The following is a 20,737-nucleotide window of genomic DNA, read 5'->3' on the forward strand; positions in this document are numbered from 1 at the left end:
GAAACTCTGTGCAAGCCCCCGATTGGCGACTGCCCTTCCATTAGCTCCCGCCCCCGAATCGTGTGCTACTACCACCATGTACCATAGCTCCAGCCTACACCAAACTCCAGTACTCCGTGCTCGTACAGCCACCAGCCTCTCCCACTCGATGAATCGGCGAGGCGACGGATCCCGCCGCGCACCCTCCGCCAGTCTGCACCATCCGCGTGGCGTCCGCTGCCGTCCGCCCTGCCTTATCAACGGTGCAACGGCGATCCAATGAATGCTCTCAAACGGCTATCGACTAGCATCACGCGACCGGCTGCTAGACCCCCGGATCGCTAGACATACATATAATACCTTCCCGGTAAGATCTGCCAGCACCGGGAATACCATGGCGAATATTCCTAGGGCCAATGTGACCTTGTTGGTTCCAATCAAGCCTAGATTCACTTTGTATTGCAACCCCACGAGCTCGTTCACACGAGGACCGGAATCATCGTGCCGAGACCATGCGTATCGCTCACTGCGACGCACCCTATGTTGCATTTCTTGACCGTTTAGATTCTCTGGTGCCCAAGTTTCTCCTCGGAGTGTTACAACCCGGTTTATTCGCTAGGAGCCCGATGAAGATAGGATCAGGTCGGCCAGATTTCACCCTATAAGCAGACATGGTACTCCGTAGATTGAACATGTGCGTCATACAAATTACCACTTGTGGCTTTCTTCGTTGATAACAGCAATCTCCATGGTTCGCCCTAGGTATCCCTTTCTATCGCTTACACGAGTGACAAACGCCCCGATTGAGTCCGACAAGAGCCCTCGCATCTGCCCATGGTAGGAACGCTTAACTCGCCAGTATCAAACAACACAGAACATGTCCATTGAGACATCGGACACGCCGATGATAGGACTAGGACCAAACTAGTAACGTAATTCATATCATTTGTTCGTATAATCTCCACGCCAACTTCGCTTTCTCTTTAGTCAATTTCTAGGTCCCCGCCACCGCCTTGGCACTCTCCTCACCAGCCGCTTGAGGGGCAGCTACTTGAGGGGCAGCTACTTGAGTGGCAGCCACTTGAGGAGCAGCCGCTTGAGGAGCAGCCGCCTGAGGAGCAGCTACTTGAGGGGCAGCCGCTTGAGGGGCAGACAGTTGAGGAGTAGTCCCTTGAAGGGCAGGCGGTTGAGGAGCAGCCACTGGAGGGGCAGACAGTTGAGGAGTGGCCACTTGAGGGGCAGACAGTTGAGGAGTAGCCGGAGAGGGACGAGGCCCAGCGCTCGATCCCCGTTCCGACGAGCCCCGTCCAGCTCCCGACATCTGATTAATAACTTTTCCGACATTGACCATGATAGCCCGCTCTAGGTTGTCAAAGCTCTCTGACCGTCCTGCCAGCCTGCTTTCACTGTCCAGACCGAGTGTACGGATGATGGCAGAGTGTACGAGGGCAATGGCATCGCCTTCAGGTAGCTTGGCTTTGATGGCGGCGACGCACTGATTCCGCAAGCCTTCGATATGCTTCATCATATCAGGATGGAGCAAGGTTGAGTACGAAGGTTTGCTGGTCCCATCAGGTGCTGGCGTACTCCTAAGGTGGACAATGCTCCGCTGGATAAGATTGTTCATGCCATTATAGCACGTTGCTTCTAGAGTCTTGTTGGGCCCGGAAGGTTCCTTTTTAAGCCCGACAATCCTGTCGAGAGCAGACCAAACAATCTCGTAAGCATGGGGTGTCTGTGCATGCTTCAGGCCGTTGGCGAGAGACACCCGCAGGTTATTCAACCGAGACACGAGAAGTGGCTCAATGACCGGTTGCGAAGGCTTGGCGTCGGTGGCTGGTGAGGCAGCGCTGGCGAGGGCTTGTAGCGGTTGTTGTGGCTGCTGTGGCTGCTGTGGCAGACCCGCGACCGCTCTCGTTGCCGCCGCTTGCGCCGCTGCTGCAGAAGGAGTAGCCGCCCGATGAGCAGGTAGCGTGCCCTCTAGCCCAGGTTGCCGCGTTGGAGCAGCTCCTTCCTCTGCCTTGACGGGAGGGTTCGCCCGGGGATGCGGTGGATAGGAGTAAGGGGAGTTGTATGAGGACGGCGCTGCGGATTGGGCTGGGGGCGGAGGCGGCTGTTGTTGGGTATATGCGTGCTGCTGAGTAGTAGGGGCTGCTGCTGTGGCCGATGGCGCGTTCGTCACGGAGTCGGGAGTCCTGAACTGGTGCACCTGGTGCACCGCAGGCCGTGGGGGCTGGCCCTGAGCTTGTCCATGACCAGGCTGTTGAGCGTTGTAGCTTGGCATCTGGTACCCCTGCGGCGCCCCTGGCTGACCTGGAGCGTATCCAGGAGGTGGTCCATGAGCAGCCATATGCTGCTGGTGGGCCTGGTTATACGTGTAGGGGTGACCGCCGTAAGCCTGGGCTGCCAAGTTCCGATCGGGCGATGTGGCCTTGCGTCTCTTGCCAGCATCCAACTCAACGCCTGGCACGCGCTTCCACAGATTCGTTGCCTCTTCCTTCTTGAATGCCTCGTTGCCAATGAGATTGTGACGGACGCTACTCTCCCAGCCCTTAGTCTCAGTGTGGAAGAAGAACCAGGGGTACTTGGTGGCAATGCGCTTGTAGATCTGCTTGAGGGTGAGGCCATCTGGCGCGGCACTAAGCGTCTCATCAATGAGCATTCCGTAGTTCTTGTTGGGCTTCTGGAGCTCCTGTTCCGTATAATCCTCCCTGCGCAACTCCAATGGCGGTGATTTGGGGCGCACAGGCTTGCCCTTCTTTTCCTTGGCTCGCCTCTCGGCATCAGAGCCCTCAGCGCCATCTTCCTTGGGTTTCCGGGGCTTATATTTGCGTTTCTCGGCACTGAGATCACCTTCAGGCAAGGGATGCTTCCTCGGGCGCCCAACTTTGCGCTTGGCTGGTGGTTCCACGGGAGGTGCCTGGGCAGCTTGCTGCCTTGCCAGCTCTTGCTGGGCCTTTTTGAGTTCGCGCTGTTGGCGCTTGGACATTATTCCGTTTTTGGGAGGGCGCCCAGGGCCTCTCTTCTTAGGTATCTCTGGCATCATCAGGCTTGCATCGAGCGACGGCTGGTTGAGCGGTACTGGAACCCTCTCCCTCTCCGCAACCTCAGCCTTTTCAGGTTCCGGGGCGTCTTCCATAGGCTGATCCTCGGGCTCCTCGTCTGGTTTCGCCAGAGATTGCCCGCTCAACTGGGTCATGTCAACATCCTCAACCTCGGCATCGTCAACATCGGACAGTTCGTCGCTAGTATCCTGTGTCTGGCCGTTGCGGTTGGCCTCGAAATCAAAACTCATCTCCTTGCCACCACCAGTCTTCTTGTCTATCGAGAAGTCCTCGGCGCCAGTGCAGCCTATCTTGACGCCGTTTATCAGGAAACGAAAGTCGACATCCTTGATCTGGAGCCTATCACCACTCCTAAGTACAACCTTTTCTCCCGGCCCATGATGAACCTCTTGATGGAAATATCCATTGCCGTGCATCGGGATGGCTTCAAATTGGCCTGTGTCTTTGTTGTACTGGATCTTGAGGTGCTTGCGGGAGATGCCCCTGGATTTCTTGGCCATATTGGGGCCAGGGGAGTGGATACCAACAAAGGCAACATAGTCTGGGGAAGGCCGCAGCATTCTCAGATCAACAGAAGCGGATCCAGGAGTATGGGTGACATAGTACCGGTCACATGTAGCTACTCGCTGGTCTCCACTCTCCTGGTCCACGGATGCTTCAGCCGAGCTCGTCTTCTGCTTCTTGGAAGGCGGCTGGCCGTCGTCCTCGTCGCCACTAGACTCTGGACCCAGCATACCACCCTCCTCGCTGACGTAGGACTTGCTAAATCTGCTGCGGTCCTTCCGAGGGGGTGTAGGAGGGGGCAGACCCTGACGGGCGTTCTCTTCGACTTGAAGCTGGTACTTCTCGGCCCGCTTCTCGTCAATGATAGCCTGCTTCAGGGCAGCGCGGTCGCGACCAATGATAACGGTGTGTGTGTTGACCTGAAAGGTGCTGTCGGCAAATTCGATGCGTGCAAAGGACTCGACGTACTGCCGGTCGGCAGTTCTGGTATCCATTGGTAAAATACCATCTTCGGGTTCTGGCGGGAACATGAGGTTTGCATGGTTTATGTGGACTTGTGAAGGCGTGATAGTAGACGGACGGACAGTGGTGGTCGAGGGCGTTGAGTGACCCAACATGGAGTGGAAGGGGGCAAAAGGCCGGCCCCATTGCATCGGCCCCACTGGGGGCATGAAGCTCTCATTGAAGCCATCGTCATAGTCTTCCTCGAAAGACTGGGACAGTGTCATGGGGTCCATGATAGATTTGTCCTGGGAGATTTTGCGCTCCCCACCTTTGCCTTGGTTAACCTTGGTAGAAGGGAACTGATCAAGCAGGCCGGAAGGAGGCGGAGTAGTAGGGTTATTAGAGGTGGGCGGTTGTATTGTTGTTGTTGTTTCTCCCTTGTCTGTTGTTGTCGTCGGTGGCGCAGCCTTGGCTGATATTGCCGCTGATGAGTCCTCTACTTGAGTGGAAACGAGATTCTCCCGGTTTCCAGAGCTATTAACAACCGTCTGGTGGTCGTCTTGTGACTGGCTGATAACCACATCGCTTGACGAAGCATTTGTAGCGAGAGGTTCGGCCGCGTTTTCAAGTTTGGGCTCCGATGCTGATTTTGCTTCTGTCGTGGTGCCCTGTTGAAAGACGTTTGAGTCAACCCTAGAAGCCAATTTTAGGGCTTCATTGTCGTCACCAACAAAGTTGGGGGGCGCATCCGGGTTCGCGGTTGCTGGGGACGCCACCGAGGCCGAAGCATCGAACTCTGCACGGCCATGCCCAACAGGATCGGCAGTCGCAGGTGCCTCTGGTCTCGTGTCGTCGGGACGCCGCTCGGCGGCAGGATCAGTGCCATAGGCTCCAGTAGGAGCAGCGGCCGGGGCTGCAGCGGTGGCGGGGGCTCTTGTCGAAGTCATCGCTGCACTGTTCGGCGACAAGCAGCTCCTTCGTTCGGGTGGCGCCTGGCTCGGTTCTGTCGCGACGTCGGCGCTGCAGCCAACCGTCGTCTTGCTGGTCTTGGTCGTAATCGTCGTAATCGTCGTGGTCCTCGTCGTCGGCGTCGTCCACGTTGACTGCCGTGGCAACGGGGGATGGCCTGACAGTGACGAGTGGACGGTGACGACCTCACTTCACCCTCTTCTTTTGCGCCTGGAGATTCGGGCGCGATGCCGAGCTCAAGTCGGGGGCCTGGCGCGCGCTGATTGGTTGGTTGTGGGGATCAAGCCCCACCCAACGACTGTCAGCGAGTCGCAGCGACTCTGACACTCGACCGGTGCCTTCCCTCACCGTCGCTCACCGAATTCGGCCCCTAGTAACTACAGCGACGCTAGTAACATGTGCACCTTCCCTCACCGACGCTCACCGAGATCAACCCGGTCCGGTTGGAAGGCATTCTCATTCGATCTCGCCTGACTCCTACTTAGTACAGTTACTACTTATATCTTACCTACTGTCCTACTGTTTCAAGGATCTAATATTGAGAAGGTTATGTGTTCTCCGTTCTTTCCCATATTCTGTACGAACACGAGTACACCCTTCGTCGTGAAATCATCCTGCTGGTGTAAACAAGGATAATGTTGTCATTGTCCACGGTATGCCGCCCAGAACTAAGCATATGCACAACTAGAACCAGCCACCCCTCACATTGTTAGGCTCCGGCTCAAAACACCATACTGGAGATACAATTCCGATCCAAACCATCTCTATCCGTATATGTACTCCATCTACTTGGTAAATATTGTTGTGAGCTCACATATCAGTACACCATTGCAACGTCCTACCCTACACCAGTATCAAGCAACTCGACCAATCTTCTTCAACAAAACGAAAATAATAAAATTCAATAGGTTACATCAAAACTGCATAGAGATGAATAATGTCATCTACGTAGTATCAATCCAAGAGTCCTATTGACTCAAGTTTGGAATTCAAAAGCGATGCATACGCCACCATCTAGTAAGGGGACGTGACCATTTACGCGATCTTAAGTTAAGAGTATTGGTATTCGTAGAAACTTCATCGTACTTCGTTGTAAAACTAGAGATGTAAAACCAGAGAACCAACTTTGGTGTATCCTTCGACCCCGCTCCCGCCGAAGTACACTGTTGGGGTGTATTGTGACGCTTGGCACTGGTGCCTAACACGCGCTCGCTGCATTGTCATCTATCGTATCTCATTCATCGTAACAGGGGGGTTTGCTCAGTCGAAACACCCAAGTGCTTCTTCCGCGACTGCTCCAGCCTTGCTGATAGCTTGAACGCTCCGTGGCAGAGCATGCCAGCCAAGAAGCCCATGGCATCGTTCCGGAACGCTAGGATGCCACCTGTCGTGGTAAGCATGACCGTCCATCTTTCCATCCGCTCCTCGTCCGACAAGTTACGATGCCTGCGGCGGTGGATGCCGCTGGCGGCGTGGTCGTCGTCTGCCTGACCTGCGGCTACCTGCCAGAGGTCAGGGGCACCATTGTTCAGGCTGTTGCCAACTTTTGCCAACTCCAAACCGGAGGCGAAGACCATAATGCCAAGGAGACTCTTGGGGTAATGACGAAGGAGATCGACCAACGTCTCTCCAAAGACTAACCCCAAGAGAATCTTGAAGGCGCCGAGGATTATGACGCTGGCTCCGCTGCGGGCACCGAAGCGGTACTGTGCCGCCAGCCCACCGGCGCCGTGGCACACGGGCATAGCTCCGAACCATGTGCCCGTTAGGTTCATGATGGCGACGCTGAGGCCCATGGAGGTGACAGATGGGGCGGGTAGATCGGGTAGGAGATCACTCGAGAGCTGGCTTACGGCAATGATGGAATTGAGCGTCGTTAGGGGCAACTGGCCGATGGCCATCCACAACGCCGGGGAGTCGTCCGGCCAGATACCTATCCACTTGGGCAAGACGAACTGCGGATGCCAGACGTGGAACCTCGGCAGGCCATGATCAGAGGTCAGGACGGTAATGAAGGCGAACACGAGGGCAAGGACGAAGAAAAGCAGCGCGTAGGGGAAGCGAGGCAGGCGCTGGGTGCAGATGAGCACAAGGAAAGCCACAATGGCCCAGAAGCGGTTGTCCAGGACGGGGCTGAGCCAGCTCAGGGGCTTCAAGAGGGAGGAGCCGGCACCGAGGATAAGCGAGAGGCCGGCGCCCATCTGGATTCCCTTGACGACGGGAATGGGGACGACCCGGACGATCCACCGGAGGAGCCCCGTGATGCTGAGGACAAGCACAGCAGCGCCGACCCATTGACCGGAGGCGACTACGACGCCCATGGAGGGATCCCCACGGCCGGAGATGGCGGCTGAGGCGATGGCCTTGTCCCGAGTCAGCATCTATTACCCCCCGTCCCGTCCGGACCTCCCGTCCGGAACTCTCCCAGAAAAGCCGGCGCGCTCGCTCACCTTCATTGGCTGCACGGGGAGGGGGATCCCGAAGAGCAAGCCGGTCACGACATTGAAGATGCCCGAGAACACGAGGGTCGAGCCGAGCTTGATAGAGCCCTGGGCGGCGAGAGCGATCATGAGGGGTAGAAGAGTCCCTAGGTCACCGAGGGAACCTGATATCTCGCCCAGAGGCGCGCTGCGCAGCGTTGCAGCATTGTGCTTGTTGAGTTGGCCAAGATGGGCCAGCCACCGAGCCATGGTAGTTGAGCAGAGTCGCTGAGCGGCCGTTGGTGGTTGATGCTATCCACGGAGCACCGAGGTAGGTACGGAGCACGAAGTACCTTCTGACGTTGTGTGGTGTTGTGGGTGCGCTTGCCTGCCCAGATTCCCACAGTGTAAGAATTTACGAGACGGCCCATTTCGGGCCACAACAGACACTGTCCTGCACTGTATTCTCCTGCCCCACGGAGCTGGCCGACTTTGCCGAAGCTCATCTACGATTCTCCGAAAATTCAAGATTGCAATCATTGCCTTGCTCCAAAGATGGGATCCTGAGGCCCACGAGCACCCCTGTCAACATGGAGTAACCTTGACAAGTCGATTCGCGATAGAGGACCTTGCGCGATGCTCTCAGATAGTAATACGAGTGAATACCTAGGTGTCGACGCTGGCCTCGCCTCGGATCATGACAGATAAGTACCTAGTTCTTTGGAGAGAGCGCCCGTGTCAGATGAAGGCGAGAATCTCTTACACGACCCTCCCGTGTGCTGCCTCCTTAAAAAGGGGTTGCAGAGGTTTTTGACGCTTTGTGAAACAACCTGCCCGGCGTGATTTTGGCGAGTCAAGTCCTTTGGTTTGACGCTTCTGGCCGTTGAAAGTCCAAACAGGGTCTTCCGGCGCTGATAGGCAAGTCGGCGAGGTACGTACAAGGGCGAATCTTTTTCTCGCGCACGCCACTGCCGGCCGTCGAACCCGTAGCACTTATCGATGGGCCATGGAAGCGCTACGGATCCCCCGTAGAAGGAACTGCTGGAAGGTACGTACCTGAGGGTTTTATGCCCCCGGTCACGATCATGGCCTGGCAACGAACGGCGTCGCGGCTTCGGCAGCTCCGGCTGGGGTTCCGGGTTTGACAATGGAAATAATGAGGACAAAATTTCTATCCACTAGGACGGGGTTCGGAGTTGAGTCCGCGAGTACGTACTTACACGGAGTGCTTACCTCTTGCGATCAATTTGGAGATTGTCGCGTGGACGTCGTTGGGGATGTGCACATCGAGGTATCCGTAGGGGTAGTCAGTCATACTATAATACTCTGTACGAGGGCAATTAGCTATCAAGGCGTGCTCACACTCTCTGGGAACTGATTTCTAATTATATTCGCCCATTGGTTGGATTCGTGAAGCCGGCAGTGAGTACAGATCCCCAGGCTGCAAGGCATGGAGCCGCCGTGGTCAGAGAGGCGCGTGCATATTATCAGAAGCCATCGGGGACTGCGGGGCGGGACGCTTTGGATGGCGGCCAGGGTCATCGCGTGACTCTGGGGGATTTCAGGAAACCGAGGTCGATAGTGTCGATAGTGCGGCCAGCTTGGCGTTGATCGTTGCTGAAGGAAGATGGCCATGATGTCGCAGAGACCGCCTGTTGTCGGTGGTAGTATTACTAGTCCTATACTAGTAGAGCGATCAATGATTGAAGGATGATGATGAGGGCCGATTCCACGCGCAATTTCCCATAAGCAGCGACCAACAGCGCCCGGCCGTAAAATGCCGTAGCGCGTGGCTCCCGGTGAGCGCGTTCAATGGCGCGCCCTGGTCCAGGTGGATGCAGAATTTGGATTTTGGAATGGGATCTCTCGGGGGAGTCCCAAAATTCGCGCAGGCGCACGCTTTGTTTGGCCCAGGCTATCAAGCTTCTGGACCCCCATTGTACTAGTACGTATTGAATACTGTGGTTAGCGGTATGGTTATCCAGTCCAAAGTACGTATCCATACTCCATACTGTACGAGCCTTGCGAGGAAGCTCCTGGGTCCTCCCACTCCTCTCGCTCCTCCTGCTGGTGGTTTCCCCAGTGTTTCCCAGTCCCCCTTTGTTGCGATGGTCTGGGCTGGCCACCTGGAAGCGCTGATTTGGACGAATGCCGTGTTCCCGAATTGAGGCGACCGAGGCGGCGCCGGGGCGGCGCACGAATCAGGCACCGCGCCGCCACATGGTACATGTGTCGCCCGTTGCCCGTTGCCCGCCATCTATCGCCCTGTCCCGGTGCGCCAATTGGAAATAATTTTTCCTCGACTCATTCATCATTGTGCTTGCTCGTTAATGAGACGAACAACTTGCGTGCTTTGTCGGCGTCTGCCTGCCTATTTGCGAGTTTCATGAGCTCTGGCGGTAGATGGCTGTAGTTGGGCTGTAGGTAATAATAATAATAGGCTGTAGCTTGTTTGATGGAGGCGTAAAATGGCACCTGGCAGGAGCTCTGTCACCCGTGACCTCTATTACCTTTGGTGCTATGTAGGGTCTGCGTGGGATGGCCGCTCCTACCGGTGGTGCCAGTGGATGTCAATTTCCCAGGCCCCCAAGTTTCCTCGGGTGTCTCTGCCCACGCCAGACCTGGACTCCTGGAGCACTTGCAGTTTCCCACATCTCGTACGGAGTACGGAGTACAGACTCCAAATCTGCAAGTTGATGCCTGGCTCCGCTGGATGATGGATCATGGATGCAGCCGGGATGCAGGGCTCCCGACTCGAGAAGCTCACCAACGGGAACCGGCCGGTGGCCTCTAAAGTTAGCGATAGTAGTACCATTATGTATGAGTAAGGCCATGCTGCCATGCAGCCAGTACGATGTAGCGCAGGCTGCCCAGCCCGCACGAGCCGTGCGCGCCGCGATGCTGGGCGTGACGTAGTGGATGCCATGGGACGCGGTGGCCCGGTTGCCCCCACTTTTGCCTTCTGGAGAGTGGAGACTGGGGCCCGGGCAAGGGCGGCCTGGGACTTGCTGGGACTTGCTGGGACTTGCTGGGACTTGGCTGGGACTTGCTGGGCGTCTGCCACTCTGGGAGAGGCCTTTTTCTGCACTGATCAACAAAACCACGCCCGGGTCCTTCCTGCTGTTTGCTTTTCCTCTCCGCCTTTGCCTCTGTTCTGCCATCCGCCTTTCTCACCTTCTCATCAACCCTCTCAGAAGTCAAGGTAAGCTACGCCGTGCTCTTCCTATTCTCCCTCCACTCGGCCATCCGGTCTACGCTGCGCGACCAACACTCGACATGTGTCCTTTTTCTTGCCCTCTTTCGCATTTCCGCTGCGGTGCATGATCGTGCAGCTGCGGCTTCGTCGGCCTAGGATTCGATGGTTGCCGAGCGTCCTCACACATGTCTGTCTCGCACTCAGCATTCCAACTCGGACACGCTCAACAATCCAATTCAATCCGACAAACTGCATCTTCGGCTTGCAAACCCTCATCATCGCAGCAAATCCCCCCACGCCCGCTCAATCGCTCAATTGAGTCCATTTTCCATCGCACCTCTCGTCCAATTTGTCGCGCAGCCGGCACCGATCCCGACTTTTGGCCGCACACACAACTACAAACTACATACATCCTCTATACGCCACACAACCTTGCTAACTTTTTTACGTTTTTCTCGCCCACAGCTCCTCGAGTTTCCTCTCCGCTCCTCTCCGCTCTAGACAATATTTCACAATGGCCGCCATCAACGCTCTCGTCACCCGTGACTTTGTCACTGGCCAGCTGGTCAAGCGGAAGAACTGGGCTGCCCGGGAGCCCGGTGTTATGGTTGTCTTCTGCATCGTTGGTGTCGGTATGTTGCATCCTGCCATCTCAATGGCTAAAACAAAAATTATCAAGGGGCCTGCAATGCTAACCGCTTCACTTATAGTTGCTATCGGTCTGATCATTCTGTGGATCTACAAGATCCTCCAGAAGCGCAAGGCCGCCAAGTCCGAGTTCTAAAGGGCCGCCGATGCGACGCGAGATGACTTGGATAAGGGTTTCGAGAATAGAAAGGCGAGGATGAGGGGAAGGCAAGGTGTAGTGGTGGTGTAGTGAGCCGGTGAGCTGGTGAGTGCACGCGTCGCGGCACTCACGTACAGGGACGTGGAACGCCGCGGACTGACGGGCCCAAGACTGGCAAACGGCGAAGTGGTGTTATCTATTACGACGTGGAGCTGCTTCTCTGGGCGCGGGTCTTGCTGACCGACCAGGACCCGCTCGACGCCCGCATACGGTCTGCTCTTTTGTTTCTTTTGTCTGATGTGGTTTCATGGGATCTACTAGCTACCTTCGGGCCCGTTAATTCAAACCAACATCTTCTACACTGCACTGCCCGCCTCGTCGCGTCCCATCTGGACCATTGGCGCCACTATTTGCTGTCGGTCGTTGGACCCCTATCTGGGGGGGATACTCTTGCTGGGATAAGGCATCTTATTGAGTCCCGTTTGCCATAGTGGCCTGTGGTTTCGAAGTGATTAATTTGTACTACCCGAGTTTGTTCGACGCTTCGTTGATCTGGTACGAAATCTCTATTAATGGTATAGATCTTCCTCAAACTCATCTCTTCTGAGACTTTCGATGAAACGTGCAACCACGCCACTGCTGTCTTATTCAATAAGCATTATGCGGCAAGAAGCGAGCATCAAACCTACTCGTAGAGTCTGAGCCTACGGCCCGCTTCATTAGACACGTGGCTGGATAGTAGATACCGAAATACCATCATCTGCCATGGGGTTATCAGCGCCTCCATGCTCGCCAACAAAACCTGCCTACAAGTCCTCTCTGGCCAGCATGTCCGCAATATCGAGGTAAAAGGCAACGGCGTTGAACGTCCGCTTCATCCCCATCCACTCCCTCACCGTCCACCGCACCCGGTTCGACCAGTTTATCAAGTCCAGGTGGCTCACCCCCACCAGCGTCCCGCGGTACTCCCCCCACCGGCCACTCGCCACGCTCACCAGCCCGTCGTTGGGGCCCTCGGCCTCGCAGATCAGCCGCCACGGCTGCCGGAATGGGCTCAGCAGGGGGGGCTCGTCGCACGCCGCCCCGAATGAGAAGTACCGCACGGCCTCTCGGTCCGGCGTCGCTGGGTTGAACGTCCCCGTCATGTACGCCCGCGTCAGCTGCGCGAACGCCGCCGTCCCCAGCCCCGCCCGCTCCATCAGGCCGTACAGCTGCGGCAGGTGGATCGGCGCGTCGCCCTGCGCGTCCAGCAGCACGTCCGCCAGCTGGCTGCCGCGGTGCGGCGACGACACCGTCACGAGCGAGGCCACGTCGGCGGTGCGGGGGGCCAGGTGCCGGATCATGCACCGCGCGTCGAGGCCGCCCATCGAGTGCGCGATGATGTTGACACGCTCCGGCCGCGCGCCCTTGTAAGCGGGGCTGGAGGCGGCGGCGTCAATGTCCTCGCGCAGCTTGGCGGCGCGGTCCTCGATGGAGCTCGACGGCGGGACGGAGGCGCAGATGACGGAGGCGCCCTGTGCGACCAGGGCTTCCCTGATGCCGTACCAGTATTGCACGGCGGGGAGGTAGCTCGCGAGCTGGAGCTCGGAGAAGCCCAGAAGGCCGTGGGCAAGGACGATGGGGTACCGAGGTGTTGCTAGCGAGATGGGGTCAGTACCTGAGATGTTGAGAGAGAAGGGCGGGCTAGAAGAATGGAGTCTACCGTAGCTATCACGAAGTGTGGCGTAGTCGTCTGAGATCTCCCTGCCCAGCTCCCGTATGCGAGGGTCACCGTCCTGCTGGCGGCTGCGCGTCGAGCTCAGGGACCGCCATGGCTGGGTGAATGGTCGCGCGGGGCTGCGAGGATCGATTCGGGAAGATGCGAGGTAAATGGATGCGTTCTGGCGGACGAGCCATGAACTCATTCTTTCCGCATAGCTCGCTCTGTTGGTAGAGTTGAGGTTGAAGAACCACGTGTTTGCTGGTTGCTGAGGAAGAGGCTAGACTCGATGATTCGAAGTTAGTCTGAGTTCGACATAACAGGATTTGTGGGGCTCTTTTATTGACGTCACAGCTCAGATACAACTTCGTTCACAATCAGGGTCCAAGCATATCACAGATTAGACGACAGCATGTATTGCATTTTGCAATTGCATATATTACTAGTAGTTTGTGATACATGTGCTATTCTTCTATGCCCAAGCATCAAAGCCTATCCCACAACACACAGGTATTTAAACCTTCATCCATCGCATTAGGTTGGGAACACTCAAGAGCCATATCCCACCAAGCTTTCAACCGAACCACGCTTGGGCCTTCGACGTTCCCTCTACCCTGAGACTGGCTCATCGTCCCAAAATTGGAGTGAATTGGCTCAAAAATATGTGGGTGCGATGAATGCCACTTGAGAGCTACTGCTATGTAGCAATGAGTGGCGCCAGCCTAAGGCCACACATACTTTGCGCAGCGTGGCCTTGGTTGTATGTTGACCACTGAGCTAAAGCACCTATATGGCATAGTGCTGCACCTGGACTTTGGCGCGGATGCAACCCTCGAATGCAGCTTGGAAGGAGCTATTTCGTAGGTGCCTGAAACTGTGCATACCCCACGCCATGCTCCCAACGTCATGCTACAAGTGGGGTATCGAGTCGGATCTTCTGGTCTTCAGTTCTTCTCACGCGGCATCTCACTTGGTGCGTCTTCGTTGGTGACTCCGCTATAAGCCGGCCTCTCCTGAAGACCATCAAACGGACCGGCCAGATTCTCCGCCATTGCCTCGTCGTAACTGGGGGGAGCATCGTCATATGCTGGTGCATTCTGCCCGGGAGCTAGTTGTGGAGGGTAAAGCGGATCAGCGGCAGCTGGCTGCACGGCTCCCTGATTCTGCGGCCGAGGAGGCTGCACTGGCATACTGGGCCCTGACTGGGAATTGTTCCTGGGCGGCAACTGAGGAGCTAGATTGAATGTTGCTCTCCCGGGCTTGGTAGTCCGGGCCGACTCGAGGAGCTCGGGCGGCGGGGTTATGCCCGAGAAGATCTCGACGTTCTGGAAGTGAAGAGGAAGATGAATTTGCGGTGTGTGCGATGAGTCCTTAGAGAAGAGCCCGCCCGACTTACCGCTCGGTCTACCCCACGCAACGCCGAGCTTGATTTCAAGCTCGTATCGACGGATTATGTTGCAGCTGATAAAAGAGGGGGCGATGGTGTTTGGGAGTGCCACATTATTCCAGATTGTATCTGGTAGAATAACCTCCTTGTTAACCTCGTCGTGAGGGGACGTGGTCAGTGGGATGCTGAGGTTCGTGTTGGATACCACCACCCAGCGGTTGGCCCTGCGGTTGTATATGTTGTGGCATCGTACTTCGGTGTACCCAATGAGCTCCATCTGTAATGACACGAGAAAGACTTCGTCGGGGCAGTCAACAAGTTTCTTGGAGACGAGGCGTAGGGGGATTGGTTTGTTGCATGTTAGGATTGGAGGATGGGGGAGGCGAGCCGATATCTCCACCGAGGGTGCTGGACCAGTATCAGTGACCTGTGGACCATTTGCGTTTGAAGCCGACGTGTCGCCTTTCTTGCTGAAGAATGAGCTGCGCTTCTTCTCTGGTGGGCCCTGCGAGCGTGGCCGGAAAGTGAACGGCCGGCGAGCAAATGCTTCCTGACCCGTCTTCTTTGGACGTGGGGGCTCGATGGGCATGAATTTGAATCCGCTTTGGAACCGCCAATTCTCCTTGAGAAAGCCTGGCCGCTGAACCGTCACCTTTATGTAATACCGAATCTCGGCCTCCATAGGGAAGCCTGTTAATGAAGGCGGCAGAGTCCGGGTAACATGCCTCAGGAACAGCTGTTTACTCCCGTCCATGACCCGAACACCGCCCATGCCAAACAACCCGGTGCCTGAGCCAAATCCACCCACGACGCCCCCTATCTTGGACATGGCCCTGGGGTCGCTGCAGGCGTTGTTGATGGGCAGCTTGAACTTGAAGGGGAATTCATGCTCGCCCGGGTGTAGCGGATGAGCACCGTAGGGGTTGCTGGAGCTCGCGTAGTAATCATCAGGGAACACCTGCTGGACCTTGTAGAGGACCTTGTGACTCTCGCTTACCACGCTCCCGGGAGGTCCAGGCGGCGGACCGTGTCTGACGGCACCGTCCTCGTGGGGGTGGGGAACCTGGAGTGCCGTGGTGGATTCGCCCTCGAGCTTGACGACAATGTTCCCGATCTGCTCGTGGCGGTTGAGGGCGAGGATGATCTTGCCCGAGACATAGTCCAGGTTGGTGTAGAATTCCGGGCGATTGTCCAGAACTATCCGGATAGACATGGCTGCAGTAGGCGGGACCAAGAACCGGGGATGCAGCCGGTTGGCGCTGGGTTGTGATAATACGATACCACGCAGCCGCCTCTTGTCTCACTGATGAGAACCCGTCAAGGGTTGAGGTTGGTGATTAGGTCGCAAACGTGGCAACGCGGCAAAGCGGAAAGGGATTTGTGGGATTGGCGTTACTGGCGCATGGCATGAGCCTTGTGATGTACGATATATGAGTGGCGGCAAGATCGGACGGAGATATTGTGCAGAGGTTTGGGGCTTGGGCTTGATGCGGCGTCGTCAGCTCATCTGGCTGTGTTTTGGAGCGAGGTTGGATTGAGCTCAAGTGCTCAGCCCCATCCGATCTAGCCTCATGAGGCGTCGAGATCATTGTTGTATCCGCTGTGGCGCATGCTACGGGTTCGGCGATAGTTTATCCCGATACTTCGCTCGGTGTGGAAGGAAGGGCCTGAAGGGTCCTGGCAAACTCAGAAGTTACCTACTGGGTAGGCACGGTAGGCAAGGTAGGCAAGGTAGGTAGGCAGGTAGGTAGGTAGGTACGGGGTACGGTACGTATTTCGTCGTATCCGTCACGGGCCGCCCACATGACCTCCTCTATCCGTACGATGTATCCGCACGAGTGTACGGATACTGGCTTCTCACATGGAAGTTCAACTCGCAACGGTTGACTTCTCTGCTCACCATCACACTGCTCGGCCGACGGCATCCTTCGCCTCTCCACACAACAGTTTGGCCCGTTGCCGAACGCCGTAACCCCGGCGGCGCGACGGGGGACCCCCGATGGAGGCAGCCGTCGCAACTTCTCGTGTCCCGCCTCTATCACCTCTGTCACGAGCAGACAGCCACTCTCAGTGACTCCCTGGGCGACCCCCGAGCTCGCGAGACTGTGACTACGCACGAATATGCATGTTGGTTGGTTGTCGACACCCAACACCTGCAGCGGGGAACCGGGGTAGAACGGCTCGGCATTAAGGCGACACTAGCCCGAGATCTCCTCGGTCCCCCTGGTCAATCGACTCAATCCTGAGCAATCCTGGGTCCGTGGTCCGTATCCGTCCATTCCGTGATCGTCATTGCCGCTCCTCATCGACGAACCAACTGCATATTTTGCGAGGGTGCCTGTACCGGATGGTGTCCCGGTGAGACAGGATTGCTGAGCAACGAGTCAACGACTCGATGGGCACATGTCCATGACTCCATTGTCCAGCGGGCACGGCTGATATCGTCCGAGCGCGCTCCCCCATTTTCTAACTTCTCCCACTGTCGCACAAGTCATCTTCCCCTTCTCCCGCCGGACATGCAAAGAATCTTCAGCAAACCCTCGCGCCCATCTTCTCAGCCATGTTATGTTACGCACGCCACCATATGTGCATATCTATAGCAGATGGTGTTGCCGTTACTCCCGTTACTTGGGGGCTGTGGCGTTGACTAGGATCGGCGAGATTGTTGCCTTTTGCACGCCTGCTGTCCACGCTCTTGCTCTAGTGCTCCAGCGTCCCACAACGGCCCGTGAACCGGCTGGCAAGACTGCCAACGACACTTTGCTATTAATGCCCTATGGGTCGCGCTCTTTCGCTGCTACGGAGTAGGGACCAAGGGCAAGACATGTCAAAGACAGGATGCCCACCTTGCTGCATGGCACTGATTACAGCACCATTCCCATCCTCCCTCTTCCCTGTCGATTAACCCTCCTTCTCTCCCGTGCCCACCTCGGGCACCTTGGCGTCCTGTATGTCCTTCCATTTTGGCCTGGACTGGACAGAGGCGTTTGCCGCCTGAAGTCGATCAGCTTCCCGTGACTGGCTAGGATGAGAGACAGCCTCTCTTGTTCGAGTCAAAAGGCCTCACATCAACCATATTGTCGGGTCCGTAGGATCATACCCCCTCACCGCGAGTCCTGCCCTCGACAAGTCGACATTCTCTGGGAGTCCTGGGAGTCCTGGGAGTCCTGGTCTTCTGGTTCTCGCGACCCTCTCGCAACACGCATCCCTTCCCCGCGTCACAGTATGTATCGAGGCACCGTCCTCTGTTACCACGAGTCCACCGCCAATTGCGAGTCTCAGAGGGGGATGCCTGGTTCGCCACGGTATGCTGAGTAACCATACGGAGGTGCTGTTTGCCCGGCTGTGGACACGAGTGTGGGAGCCTTGTTGGTGTGCCGGACATGTCGTTAGACCTGCGTTGGACGTGTTGGTTTCCAGTTCTCCAGTCAGCCCTACGCCCCATTGGCCATCTTGGAAGTTGAGGCCAGGATAACCAGATCCCTCTGCCGCGTCATAATATGTACATGCATGGCGGCACACTGTCGAGTGGCACACTGGCAGTCTGGCACTGGGTCAGGTTGGCGATTTGCCGCGGCCACATCCCGTCTAGTGGCGTCTCCTGGTGCTCCTGCTGCAGGATGGCTGTGCATTTGCCGCGTTGTCTGGTTATATATGCAGGCTGGCGGAAGCCCGCTTTCGTCCCTTTTCCCTTTGACCTAGCCGGCCCAGCCTTGTCATGAGTGACACTCTGTCGTTCGTCCCTCAACCCACCCTTGACCATGGCTGGTGATTGTGGCTCGACTTGCCCGGTAGATGGCGGCTTCTACTCCTATGAACCTAACATAGGTGCCAATGCGGTGCTCTTGGCCGCCTTCGCCGTCCTCGTCCCGGTTGTTCTCTTCGTGGGCGTCCGCTTCCGGACGCCTCTCTTTTCGGCAACGCTATCGGCCGGGCTACTTCTTGGCGTCGCCGGCTTCCTAGGGCGGGTCCTGTTAAAGACATCCCCCCAGAGCCAAGGACTGTTTCTTCTTTCATTGCTGGGCACCGTCCTTGGCCCCGTCTGTATCAGCGCCGCCAACTTCCTGACCCTGCCGCACATCCTCAGCATCTACGGCGACCACATCAGCCCCATTCAGCCTATGGTGGCTGGCGCTGTGCTGTACGGCTTGGCCGCTGTGGCCGCCGTTCTGGAGGTTGTGGGCGTTGCACATCTGGCCTACGACTTGGGTGGTATGGGTGTAAGTTTCTCTCGGCTGTTTGTTTCTGTGGGCGCGTGGATAGGCACTGATATGACAGCGGACAGCGACCAGGTGGCGCACGTCTTGTCGCAGCGGGACTTGGAGTGCAGCTGATTGCCCTCTTGTGCTTTAGCGTATTGCACTTCTGGTTTACGCTTGGTGTGAGGACCAGTGTATCGGTACTAGACAAGAAATACTCGGCCGTGTATCAGTCGCTCCGGTTCAAGCGGTTCTTGCTCGGTAGGGTTTTGGTATTCGTCCCCTACCCTATATCCGTTGGCTAACCTTGGACTAGCAACACAACTGGCATCCGTCCTGCTGGTTGCCTACTGCGCTTACCGTGTTGTCGAGATGGCTACCGGGGTGAATGGGAAGCTCTTCCAGACCCAAGTCGTCTTCATGATCATGGACGGCGTAGTGCCTCTTGGCGCGGCCACCCTGATCACCGTCCAACATCCCGGAGCAGCCTTTGGCCCAGCGTGGGCCCCGACGAATCCCCTGCATGTCCAGAAACGACGGTCCGCGCCGGCCCCGTTGATTGTGCACCCCATGCAGCAAAGCTCGGAAGGTTACCAGGCGCACCATCGATACAACCCCAGCATCCGAGGGGAGATCTCCCCGACTTCGAAGCGCCACACGGGATACTCCAATCCCCCGGAGTTGCCCGAGGGCTCGCCGGGCCTTCCGTCGAACCCGAAGCCCGTATACAAGAACGGGAGCCCGATACCCTCCCCGACTGGGACGGCGGAAACAAGGCACAGTCTCAGACCGGAGCGGAGGAGGAGCGGGGCCATGCCCAAGCAGCTGGTACAGAAGGACAGTCTTTGGTGAGGCAGGCTTGTCTGCCGATTATAGGATGACGTTTGGAGTCTTTGAACGGGTTCTTAAGGCGCTTGGGAGGGGGGGTTATGCTTTGGTCAATTTGCTGCATATTGCGGGCGATGTCGACGGAGAGATGAAACATACTTATGGTAGTACTGAGGGATACTAGTCCTGAATATCCACACTTCATTATACACGCTCATGTGGGAACATACTTGCTGAATAACCCTAGGTCTTGCCCAGGCGATATTAGGCCGTATCTGATGCTTTATGATTGACACAGCTACTAGGGCTGTATCTCTACCCTCCACCTTGACCACACCATTTACCAATATATCACGGGTCGATGGACAGTACAGCGGAGGATGCTATACGAAAGAGAATGTAATACTTATAAGACTGCGATAATGTTACTAATAGTAGTAAGAAAGATTTTGATCTTATACAAGGAACATGTGGTGTGAGGGAACTAGTCTATTTTATAGGAGTTATACTCCAAAAAGTCCCGCTCTTGAAGAGGTGAAAACGTAGGGGCAGGACGAAACACAAGGCAAACCTTGAGCAATGCGGCAAATCAACCGGTATGAACTATCTAAGGTATCTTCTTATGTGAATGCAGTGAAGGGCCAACTCACTGGCAACCTGGGGGTTGAGCCTTGAGCCTTTTCTATTGTCATCAACGATGGCATTCATGAACATTCTCAGTTCCGGCGCGATCCGCTTCTGACCGCTATCCAACCGCTTATCTAGACAACCAGAACGACTTCATTCCATCAGTACTGTCAAAGAGGAAAGCATAGCTTGGTATTGCAAGGGAGGCTATCATCCTGTACGGATCGGAGACGCATTCAACCGTGGAAAATACCAAGTCATCAAGAAGCTCGGGTACTGTATGGCTCGACTTTGATGTAGGGTAAGTTTTTGAACAGCCGGTAGAAGAAAATAGCATTTAAGCCAAACATCAGGTCGAAGCAACACGTTGCGCCCAAGATCCTCCGACTCTTTCGGACAAGGACATGATATTTTTGAGCTGGATATTCTCAGGCACATGAGGGAACAGAACACCTCTAAGCGTGGCGTGGACCATGTTATCCATCTACTTGATGAGTTTGAACACGGTGACCCCAACGGAAATCATGTCTGCCTCGTCTTCAAAGCTATGGACCCAGACATGTTCTGGATACAAGCGTCTTTTCCCAAAGCTAAAGATTCCCCTGCCTCTCTTGAAACGCATTTCAGCCGGAT

The 20,737-nt window shown here is 56.2% G+C and overlaps 6 protein-coding genes across 6 annotated transcripts; 2 read left to right on the top strand and 4 right to left on the bottom strand.

Annotated features, from left to right (window-relative positions):
* Positions 1-973: 973 nt before the first annotated feature.
* Positions 974-4,939, bottom strand: ACO1O0_002345 (uncharacterized protein; the record flags this gene model as incomplete). The annotated part of the gene is made up of 1 exon (XM_083191815.1): positions 974-4,939. The coding sequence occupies one exon, from the start codon at positions 4,937-4,939 to the stop codon at positions 974-976; it is 3,966 nt and encodes a 1,321-aa protein (XP_083053029.1).
* A 1,260-nt stretch (positions 4,940-6,199) lies between these two features.
* ACO1O0_002346 (uncharacterized protein) lies at positions 6,200-7,651 on the bottom strand (the record flags this gene model as incomplete). Its single annotated transcript, XM_083191816.1, has 2 exons — positions 6,200-7,324; positions 7,412-7,651. The coding sequence occupies 2 exons, from the start codon at positions 7,649-7,651 to the stop codon at positions 6,200-6,202; spliced, it is 1,365 nt and encodes a 454-aa protein (XP_083053030.1).
* Positions 7,652-11,091: 3,440 nt separating this feature from the next.
* On the top strand, positions 11,092-11,361 carry ACO1O0_002347 (proteolipid ATPase; the record flags this gene model as incomplete). The annotated part of the gene is made up of 2 exons (XM_083191817.1): positions 11,092-11,209; positions 11,288-11,361. 2 exons carry the CDS (start codon positions 11,092-11,094, stop codon positions 11,359-11,361), a joined length of 192 nt encoding a protein of 63 aa, XP_083053031.1.
* An 809-nt stretch (positions 11,362-12,170) lies between these two features.
* On the bottom strand, positions 12,171-13,268 carry TGL2 (triglyceride lipase; the record flags this gene model as incomplete). Its single annotated transcript, XM_083191818.1, has 1 exon — positions 12,171-13,268. One exon carries the CDS (start codon positions 13,266-13,268, stop codon positions 12,171-12,173), a length of 1,098 nt encoding a protein of 365 aa, XP_083053032.1.
* Positions 13,269-14,007: 739 nt separating this feature from the next.
* ACO1O0_002349 (uncharacterized protein) lies at positions 14,008-15,663 on the bottom strand (the record flags this gene model as incomplete). Its single annotated transcript, XM_083191819.1, has 1 exon — positions 14,008-15,663. One exon carries the CDS (start codon positions 15,661-15,663, stop codon positions 14,008-14,010), a length of 1,656 nt encoding a protein of 551 aa, XP_083053033.1.
* Positions 15,664-18,211: 2,548 nt separating this feature from the next.
* On the top strand, positions 18,212-19,501 carry ACO1O0_002350 (RTA1 like protein-domain-containing protein; the record flags this gene model as incomplete). Its single annotated transcript, XM_083191820.1, has 3 exons — positions 18,212-18,670; positions 18,736-18,910; positions 18,966-19,501. The coding sequence occupies 3 exons, from the start codon at positions 18,212-18,214 to the stop codon at positions 19,499-19,501; spliced, it is 1,170 nt and encodes a 389-aa protein (XP_083053034.1).
* Positions 19,502-20,737: the final 1,236 nt, after the last annotated feature.

This window comes from Amphichorda felina, assembly GCF_050947745.1.
Source record: "Amphichorda felina strain 45539 chromosome Unknown scaffold_2, whole genome shotgun sequence".
Lineage (NCBI taxonomy): Eukaryota > Fungi > Ascomycota > Sordariomycetes > Hypocreales > Bionectriaceae > Amphichorda > Amphichorda felina.